At 32.4% G+C, this 11,156-nt stretch overlaps 1 protein-coding gene across 6 annotated transcripts in view; it reads left to right on the top strand.

Annotated features, from left to right (window-relative positions):
• LOC106471072 (pumilio homolog 2-like) overlaps nt 1-11,156 on the top strand; it is a 58,123-nt gene that overhangs the window by 39,721 nt on the left and 7,246 nt on the right. For all 6 annotated transcript variants that reach the window (XM_022399699.1, XM_022399698.1, XM_022399697.1 and 3 more), the window contains 3 exons: nt 4,550-4,687; nt 4,895-5,142; nt 6,362-6,445. In XM_022399699.1, the coding sequence (XP_022255407.1) occupies nt 4,550-4,687; nt 4,895-5,142; nt 6,362-6,445 (470 nt within the window). The remainder of the gene's footprint in view (nt 1-4,549; nt 4,688-4,894; nt 5,143-6,361; nt 6,446-11,156) is intronic.

The raw sequence follows: 11,156 nt of genomic DNA, 5'->3' as shown, positions 1-11,156 counted from the left end.
TTTTTTTTTTTTTTTTTCTCTTTGGTTTTTTTCACCCAGACTGGATGACTGGGGTTGAGATTTTGGACATCTTTTTACACATTCCACTTGCCCCATCTTCCAAATGTAGTTTGTTTGTTTTTTGTCCGTCTGGATCAGTTCTTCCAGTTCTGTGCTCTTCCTTTTGGCACTGTGTCTGCTCTGTATGTCTTTATTCAAATCATGGGGGCATTCACCCACCTTGTTCATAGGTTGGGGGTTGAGGTTCCATTCTTACATTTCATTTTCTTATACTTGTGTTCTACTGCAGGAGGCTGCTCATCAAGCCTTCCATTTCTTTCTCATGCTTGCCCTATATTTGGTACACCTGGGTTCATTCTTTCACTTCCATCTCAGTTGGGGTCATCCTTTTCCACTTCATTTATGAACAGTAGAATGTCTTGCCACCAAGATTTGTGCTTTTCTTTATACCCAGTACCCAAGGTTCTTTACTGTTGGAGACTCTGGCTTCTCTTGAACCATTAATTCACTCAGGCCTCACACATACACGTGCCTCTTCCACTTGAAGACCTAGTGGCATCTTTCTTGTGATCCATTGTCCTCAAACATGCACCTCCCTTCTCCTCTTCTTGAGGATTGTCTTGGTGGCTCAATCATTCCAACACCACAGTAAGCATCCCATTGCTTCTCCCCAACAACATGTTCATCCCTTTGCAAATGCACCTCTGTTTGGCTGGGGCATCTCTGAATGACTACATGACTTTGGGCATGTGGGCTTTGGAGGATTGTTTACTGTATGTCAACATCCTTGAACTTGTTGCTGTCTATTGGGCATTTTCCGATTTCCTCCCTCTTCTCGTGGATCAGTTGGTCATGATCAACTTTGACAATTCCACTATCATTTCTTACATCAACTGTCAAGCAGATACCACCCACTTTAGAACTCTTTGCTTCCTCATTTTGGGCTTATTCCCGTTGTATTCATCTCATGGCTTGTCATGTGCCAGAGGCTCTAAATGTGGTGGCAGATTGACTCTCTTGCTGGAGAAAGTTCTAACCATAGAGTGGTCTCTCCACCCTCAGGTTTTTCATTGGGTTTGCTCAATTGGGCACACCTCATATCAATGCCTTTGCCACTCTTAATACTAGACTTCCCCTCCTGTTTCTCACCCCTTGTCAGGTCCTGTTTTGGTGACACCTCTTTGGCTGGCACAAGCCTCATATCCTCTGATTTGTCGTCGGTATCTGGGCCTCCTCTTCCTCTGCTCCATTCCCACTTTCTAATTCTAACCATCTTTCTTTTTCATCCAGGGGTGTTGTTCTTTCATTGTCACTTGTGGGGTTTGTCCAGTCCATTGCTTGCAGGGCTGAACTCTCCAATCATATAGCCCTTTTCTTATCCCACTCCTATCATCCTTCTTCTCTGTCTATCAGTGAAAGTGGTAGGTTTTTCGATGTTGGTCCATCAGCCTCTCCTTTCCTCTGAGTCATCCTCTTGTGGCTCACTTTTTGGCCTTTTTTCACATGGTATTCAACCTTGGATTGTCAATTTTCCCTATTACTGGTTCTTGGGTGGCTTTATCAAGTACATTTCACCTTTCCTCTTACTTTCAGTTTTTTTTTCTGTCCACTCCTTTGTTCTGATCTTTCCTTGTTTTTACTGACTTCCTCATCCTACTCCCATGCTTGACTGTGCTTAAATGTTCTCTGTTCTGGTCATTAGCTTCATTTTTATTATACCTTCTTCCTCTGGAGCAATATTTTCTTCTCCTTGCCATTGGTCCCATTGTTTGGATGTATATACCATCGATGCTTCCTGCACTCTTTCAACATACTTCCTCCTGTGTTCCAACTGGGCCTTTCTTCCTAATACCTTGGCTGTTCAGGAAGCTGATCATCATTTCATGTTTCATTGCATCACATTTTTACCAACCTTTTTGACAAGATCCTTGAGAATGGCATGTAGATGAAACTGCACAGGTTTGTATCCCATTATCTTCCTCATCTGGCTGTTTCATATCTTGAAGGATTTGGACTCCCTGCAGTTGCTGTTTTTCAGTAACACTACATACCATTATTGAGAAGGCTAAGTACATTTTCTTTTTCAACACCCTTTTCCCTTTTATAAGATCCCACCAAGTGACTGGTGTTGTCTTTCAAGATATGTTTATTTCCCAAAAACTGCAGGGGTAATGGAAAGCACACAATCCATCGGCCCTAACCACCAGTTCCCACTGTTGAGATGGGTTGATTCTGCAAGACCACTAGAGGTATCCTTGTGGTACTACAATTAATCAGTTGCCTGATCCAAACTGTACCTTTCCATGGACTATCGTGGAAAAAAGCCAGCACCAGGGAAGTGTTCTGTCCACTTCTTTGACTCATGCGTATCGGCTTTTAAAAATAGGGTTTCGAGGTCACCCATTGCACCTTCAAAGACCTTTCTGGCAGTCATCTGATAGGAATTTAGGCACATCTCTGGGTCTCCCTAAATCAAGTTCTCTTCCTTTTTCTAGTAGAGCATGGGAAACTCTTGCCATTTACCATTTCCTAGTTGCTGAGCTGGTGAAACTTGGAAAGTTCCTCACTGATTGTGCACAGCACTGGTGGGAAGTAGGACAATGGCTGAAATAGCTAGTGTGCCCTTCTCCTGCAGAAGGAACCTGTATTTCCAGTTGAGTTAAGATGAGACACATACTCTGCAGTCTGATTGCACCCTAACCACATCATACTTCTTGGCTTGCCGACCATTTGGAATTGTTCACCATTATGTTTGAGATTTGTTTGTACTGACTACCCAGCAGATTGTTAACCCTATGAATCCTGGTGGACTTTTTAAATTCCTTTCTGCACCTATCGCAAAATGTTACTGACTAACATTCAAAGTTTAATTAAACCACTCAAGGATAGAAATAATGAAATATAATTATATTTGCTTGAGAAAAAGCTATCAGGAGATTACATTCCTTTATGTAAAGTTGCATTTCCTCGTGAATTGTCGTTTTTTTATAATCCATGCAATATGTTCACTTTCATTGATCATAACTAAAAAAATATGGTGGATCATGCACTCTATATTGGGAAAGCAACTAAAAAGATGAAATTCCTCATGAATGTAATATTTTCACTCTGCCATTTTACCATCAAGTTATTTTAATGAAATTATTATTATGAAGTATATTATAGTTCAGAGTTTTATATTATTTTAGTCTTTATTCCTTTATTTCAAAAGAAACATTGACAGCAATAATGAAAACTTGTTTTGTTTTCACGTGATGCACAAGCTAAAAACAATTTTGAACTTTCAGCAAAGTATATGTAGAGTTGCACAACTGTAGTCCTGTACACTTATGTCTAGACAGTAATGTATGCTCATCTGCCATATTGATACCTGTGTTTAAATGTTCATTGGCTAAGTGCAGAAGAATAGAAACAAGTAATAAATTTTGTCAACCCTTGATGGATACTATGCCTACCTTTTATAGTTAGCCTTGAGCTTGGTGTGGTAAGTACATGTAGCTTGTACATGTGTTTATAGTTGTTGGAAAGAGCTTATTTTATTGTACTGTAATTTAATAACAGTTATATTTAGTATGAAATTGGTATCATTGGGTACATGCAACTGCTTATATTATTGTTAGCTGCTTAATTCACAATAACACTTTGGTTGTTTCATATCTAAGTATGTTATAGTTAGTGAGATAGTTAAATTATATCTAGGTTTTACTTTTATATTTTAGTTAATCAAGCATTATTTGTATTTTGAAATTCATATTTGAAATGTTTAATAATTTTCTAAATATATTTTAATGTACCCTTTGTTCAGCAAGTCTTAGAACACAAAGCATGTACAAATCGATTTTGCCATAGGCTCTAAAAATATTTTCTTTGGTTCATATGCATAATTTCATGTCTTTATCTTTTCACTAATAGTTAATTTTAATATTTTGTTTTCCTTTCCTGTTAATTCCTATTAATTATTAACATCCACACATGTCAATGGGTGCCCATGGGAGATTGAACAATATGAACACTATCCTATGAAAGTAAGTACATATTTCCTTTTCTTAATTTTAAATATTTCATTGCACTATACATTGATGATTATAGCTAGAGTTAGTGATATAGTAGAGAAAATGATAATATAAACATTTACCATAAAACAACTTTTGATATTCATATAGGATGTCCTAGAGATTATGCAAATGAAATGTGAAACTGTAAGATAAAAAAATTGTATTTTTATACTCAAAATTACCTTGCAGGTGAACTATTCAGAGTCAGTGCAAATAACTACATTAAATAACAAATTGTAATTAGAAATAGTAGAAAAGGTCAAAATTAAATGTTTTATTTCCTTGAAATTTCATCTGCTAGTTTTATTTTTGGAATGAAATATACCACTAGCAATGTTAAGTCCTTACAATATAAGAACCAGTGGCCATAGGGTTAATAATACAGTTACTTGAGCACAGAAAATTGCTTTATAATTTTCAGTGTCTTTACACTGTAGGTTATATTATTGTCTTACCAGTTCTTGCCATGTTATAACAAAGATATATTTTTACAGAAGGAAGTTGTTAAAGAACTTGATGGGCATGTCTTGAAGTGTGTGAAAGATCAAAATGGAAACCATGTTGTTCAGAAATGTATTGAGTGTGTGGACCCATTAGCCCTGCAGTTTATTATCAATGCTTTTCAAGGACAGGTAAGATTTTACTGTATAAGACAAAGTTATGGTACAACTCTTGATATTTGACCATCATATGTTTAGTTAGCTTGCTAATTACTTTTAGACATTTATTATCAGGTTAGTAAGTGATGACCAAGTATTTAATGATATAAACATAATGAAATGTTCCAAGTTTAAACAAGAAAATGAATGTGAATTGCTACTTGTTTTTCATTGTTGAAGGTGTTTGCCCTGTCAACACACCCATATGGTTGTAGAGTTATTCAACGAATTCTGGAGCACTGCACGCCAGATCAAACCACCCCAATTTTGGAAGAGCTTCATCAAAATACAGAGCAGCTGGTCCAGGATCAGTATGGTAACTATGTTATCCAGCATGTCCTGGAGCGTGGTCGACCTGATGACAAAAGTAAAATATTATCTGTGGTTCGTGGGAAGGTTTTGCCACTGTCTCAGCATAAGTTTGCTAGGTTGGTGGAAAATTTTATTTATGCTTTGTTATTCTTTCTTTTCTTCACAACTCAACATGAATTTGAAGTGTGGTGTAAGATTGGTTTGACTTGTTGTTGCTGTTTTTTATTACTTTTTATTTTTGGAAGAATCCATTTTTATGTACCTGATGAAAATTAACTCCTTAAACCCGAGCAGACACTTCCAGGGTCTGGCTGAAAATCTCAATTTACCTATTGGACGGTGACAGTGTCTGATAAATTTATATTTTTTTGGCCGAAAACTAATTCAAACCATGTTACCAAGTACAAAATTCAGAAAATATGAAGTTTTATAAGGTATGTTGATAATTATTAGGAAATCATGAAAATATTTCTGGCAGATCACACAAAAAATTATGGGTTTAAAGAGTTAATTGTAATTATTACTATTATTACTGTTTAGTGGGTTGTTGGTGGGTATCCTGCATTTATAATTTAATTGTTTTTACACAAATAAATTATAACTTGAGGTTAATGCTAAAATGAAATATTAGACATAAGATTTTTTGTTTGGTTTTGTAGCTATTATTTTTATTATAATTATTAAAAATTCAATTTCAGTATTTTTGACTTATAAAATCATTGAAGTATAAAAAATCATATGTTTTTATGTACTGTTTTTAATTAAAAGTTATGTATGAGGAAACCACCTTCAATTAAAAGTTAAATCTTGAAATCTGTTGACTATTTCATTCACATTTATACCTTCATATTATGGCTGAAATATTTTTTGTAATTTGGATTCCAAGTCAGAGATGTATAAAAAATTACAAGTTACTGCCTAAGAGGTATTTAGTACCAGAACTCAACAGTGGGTTGGGCAATGATAGAGAAAAGATTTTCTGAAACACTATATGTAATATTTTAGAAATTAAGATTTAAATGATGAAAGCTGGTGAAACGGGGTACATGATTTTTATCACAAGTTATAGGACTAGTTTCTAATGCTTCAACAGTTTTTTGTGTTTCAACTGTTATCCATTAATATGTTAAATTTTAGTAATTTGCTAAAAACTTGAATTTTACATGTGAAATATATAACCTAAAACATGTTTTAAGATTAATGAGTGATCTTTCAAGTTCACAGAATACCTTTAACTCGGGAACGATTATTTTTTGATGATCAAAGAAATAGGTATTCCTGTATGCCACAAATTTGATTATTTTAAAGTTCCAAAAGAGAATTTTATTTTTACAGCAATGTAGTGGAAAAGTGTGTGACCAACTCTTCAAGAGCTGAAAGAGCCATGTTAATAGAAGAAGTCTGCAGTTGCAATGATGGGTGAGTTGTGTTTCTCTAGGTGTTAATTATTAAATAGTGCTTGTTATTGTTATAGCACCCAATAAAGGTGTCAGCTTTAATACCTTATTTAAATATAGGTAATGTTTTGAATGATATATTTTCTATGGCAGAGGTAGGAAAGCTGTGAAGTGGGTTGTTATTGGTATAAACATTGAAACAAATTTTTCAGATAAGATCATTCAATATTTGCAACTTTTGATTTTTAGTTTCGATATCTTCCTCATGTGTGTCTGTTGTTATTTGAGAAAGTTCCTTCTATGTAGTTCTGTGCACACATTCTAGCTATATCTGAGAATCTAAAAGTTTTATCTGACAAATGAAAAAACAGGATGTTACAATGAAAAAGATTGTTTGTTCTTTTACATTCTGAACATACTTTCTGCAAACTGTTTTTGTCAAGTGCCATTCCATCCTCAAGAGTTTGATGTTGTTAGTACAACAGAGAATGGGCAGGAAGTTTTGGCAGTGTATATTCTTAATGGCAAAATCATAACTTCAGTGTCAGAAAGTTGTTGGTAGTTCTTGTATCTTTAACCACAACTTTGAGCTTGTTCTGTGATAAAAATAATGATGTTTATAATTGTTTCTTAGATAAAAAGTATGCAGTTGATACGAAATTCCACCATCAGTTAGCTTGTGCAAATTTTAACATTTGTTAACTCTCTACTGGCTCAGTCCCAGGGACTGACCTCGTAACCATTTTGTTCTTGTTGTAGTTTTTGTACTATAACTTTTAATGCAGTATGCATATCTTTACGAAATTTTGTAGATGGTCAGTAAATATTAAGCTTTCATACACAAAATATCAGATTTTTTAAAATTATGTTTTAAGATTTGTTAAGTAATGATTTGCTCATGCAGTTTTTCTTTTCAAATGTTGACTATCCAATATGCAAAGTAATTTTTAATTTAAGATTAAAAATTCTTTTACGTATCATAAAATTATCAGATTTCATATGCGAAATCTTTATAACCTTCTAATAACCTCCAGATAATTATCAAACTTGTATATATATTATCTATTATGTTCACTATTGTATCTATGTATGGGTTTAATTAATTTAACCAACCTTGTAACTGCTAAAGAAATTAGGAAATAGATATAAGTTGTGCTTTTTTTTTCATTCAATAAAATTTTGAATGTAAATCTACAAATGTGACAACATGCCCTTTAACCCCTGACCAAAGGAAAACCTGTAGTGATGGGGTTAAATAATATTTTGCATTTGAAAAGTTTTAACCAAACCTCCAAAATACATCTTCCTTCACTTCAAAAATGCTGTGGTCTAGTGAGTTTGTAAAACAATCTAGCAATGACTACAGGTTTATTTTATGAATACATAAATATCAAACAGTTTTACTAAGTAATCCACAAAATTCCTTTATTTATAGGATTATCTAGTTACATTCAGTTCTTTTGTGTGGCATTAAGATAGAAGTTTTCATGAAAGTTATATCTATAGATAATTAAGTTGACGTATCTGCATGTGTGATATAGTAAAAGAATTTCAAGTAAAGAGTTAACCACTGCAGACAGAAGAGCTAAATAATTTGTAGAATATAAAAAAAGTGGTCAGATGTTGAGCACAATTAACCCTCTCACTATGGAAAGGTCAAAAGGCACATGTCATGATGTTTAAGAATTATTTTCAAAATATAATAAAATAACTTTTTTATCAATGTATGTAAATAAAATTGGCATCAAAAGGTAGTTTATAATTAATATTTTAATGTTATATATGTTTTAATTTTTGAATTAAAAAGTAAATATTAAAACAAAATGCTAAATATCTTTTTTTTTTTGTGTGTGTTGCGTTGCATGCCATCTTGTCTTATTGGTCAATTTATATTGTATTACACATACCATACATTATTACATTCTTTTGAAAACTTTTGTCTTCTTCGTTTAAGTACATATTTATAACCAATACAAAGAGCACATTCCAAACTGTGTAAATCTGACAGTTGCTTGTAACTGGCTTGAATGGGAAAGCAGGAGCTTTAGTGGAAATTTCTGATGACTAAGTCACTGCTCTGTACAGAAATGTGATTTTTAACCCACATATAGCTTAGTTAGAAAGCCAGATAAATTACAGTGATTACATGTGTACCAGAATATTAATTTGATAATTTTTTGGTTTTCAAAAATGCATCTTTGAAATCTACAAAAATTAGTTTATCTTACCCCTCCACTTGAGAGAAAAAACGACTTAACAGTGAAGCTTAGCAAGTACAATGGGCGAGTAAAAATCAATTTTGTAACATTGTAAGTACTAGAAATCAGTTTTTTACATATTTTTTATTTATTGTTCTATGTTTTAAGAAAAAATAACTAAAAATTAAGCATTTATGAACAAATAGATGTATATTAATATAATGAAAAAATAGCTTCAATACTATTAATTACATTAATTGTTAATAGGCAATTAAAATCAGCACTATAAAACAATAATGAACTTAATGTAAAATAATCATTAAGAAGTTTAAGCAAAATCCATTGTTAATTCCAGTCATAACAGATGATGCTTGTGGTAATAGCTCCCAAATGTGCTGGGGATATCCCATCTACCAGACAACATCCAAACCTTGATTTTAAACTAGCCAGCAAGCATGGAAAATCAATTAAGGGTATGGAGTTGAGTGCTTACACCTACAATGTCTCAACTCCTACTGCCTTTCACTGTCTGCTGCCAGTTGTGGGAAGGCAGTTACCCTTAAAACTTCTTATAATTCCTAAAGTAGAAATGAAACCGTCCTTAAAAAAAGAAATAAAATAATAAAATAGAACTACAATCTAATTGCAGAAGTGGGGATTTATGTTTGGAAGGTTTCTACTTCAGCTGCTAACAGTAAAATAAACATAGGAAATAGATGTGAAAAAGTTAGAAGAGAAACTCTTAGAAGTATCTTGGAACTTCATGGTCAATACTAAAAAAGATACTACTCATTTTATTTCTCTTTTTATGGTGGTTACTAATTTGGTCAAATTGACCAACCCAGTATAGAGTTACGGTAGAGAAAATAACAGATAACATATAAATTTTTAGTGAAAACAAGCGTTTATTTTTTTTTGCAAGGTTTTAGAGATTATACAAATAAAATTATATAATTTTGAGATGAAGAAAAGTATTTTTAATCTTAAATTGAAAATCACTTTGTACTCAGAGCAGTCAACACTCTTGTTCCGTGTATTCACGGACAAATGTTTAGTAAAACTACTTAATTAAAAATTCTAATTTTTTGTCTACAAAAGACTTGTGATGTTTATTAAAAGCTTGAAAAATTTCATGAAAATAAACAGAACATTAAAAGTTATAGTATAGAAACTTGTGGTCTGTGTAATCCATCAAGGCAGTAGCAAAAGGGTTAATCAATTGCATTCAACTAATTGATTATTCTCACATAAAAGTTAAGTATTTGGAATAATTGAAAGCAGTAATAATTAGAAACACTAATTTTAATTAGTATACTATTTTTGTGACATTAATCAATTATTTTATGTGACACAAATCGATGCTCATTGGTAATCCATTAACTCTTTCAGAACGGGCATCATTTCATGTACATGTCAGGAGGTATTAATAAGTTACATTCAAAATTTAATTAAACTACTTTCTTTTCATAGTATATAAATAAACTTGACATAAAAAAATAGCTAATAATCCAAATTTCAACATTATGCAAGTTTTAAGTTCTTAATTTTATAAGGGAATATAAAAAAATCCAAAATTTTTCCTAGTGTGGGAATTGACATTTGCTCTCTAGGTATCCTCTAATTTATTTACCACCCCTTCAGAAATGTATGAAATTTAATGTAAATTATTCATTATAAAGTTGTTATCATTCAGGCAAAGCATATTTTTTATAGACTTTAATCTTAATTGGTTACAAAGCCATAAAGTAGAAAATCAGAGTCCACTTGCCATGCCCACCTGTTACATCCTCTCTTTCACAAATTGCCAAAGAGTTCTCTCTGTTTAATACTATAATATTTATAACCAATAGAAAGCCAAGGTTTTGGTCTATCAAACGACATCATATAACATTGTTTCTGTCCAGAGAATTCTTTTTCACTTCCGGTTCAAACTTTATTCCCATCCCATGGGAAACGCATTGAAGAAATAGTTTGAAATAGATTGAAAGTCAGAAAAATTAGGATAATTATGGGACATTGTTTGGTTTTTGAATGTTATTATTCTATGTTTTTTGGTGCATTATTTAATTATATAAATTTAGTGCAGTAGTATCATTAGTATAAAGAAGTAGGGTTAAGTGTCATCAACGGTTGATAGGAAAAAAAAGAATTTTTTTGACTCAGTTAAGTACTTTATTTCTTGTTTTTCGTGTGTAATCTTTTTTTTTATATATATAAAAGTAACAAAATTTTAAAAATAGGAACTTGGGTTAGATTAGGTAAAATAACTAATAATAATAAAAAGTTTTCATGAGGTACGCTTTTCAGTAGTTTATGTGTGCATTATGTAATTTGATAGGGTAGCATGAGCTTCATGTTTACCAATTAATTTACAAATTTTGTGGCAAGAGTATTAACTTAGACACATTCAATGGACAATAAAACAATATAATTTGAGTACAAACAGATATATGCTATTACAAGTTTAAAGCTATTTAAGATAAACAAATGTAGTTTGATGTTACAATTTGAAGACATTCTAAAAAGAAAAACTTA

The sequence above is a fragment of the Limulus polyphemus genome, unplaced genomic scaffold (assembly GCF_000517525.1).
Source record: "Limulus polyphemus unplaced genomic scaffold, Limulus_polyphemus-2.1.2 Scaffold4391, whole genome shotgun sequence".
Taxonomy (NCBI): Eukaryota; Metazoa; Arthropoda; class Merostomata; order Xiphosura; family Limulidae; genus Limulus; species Limulus polyphemus.
Note: the sequence above shows the minus strand (reverse complement) of the source record. Positions and strands in the feature narration are given on the sequence as shown.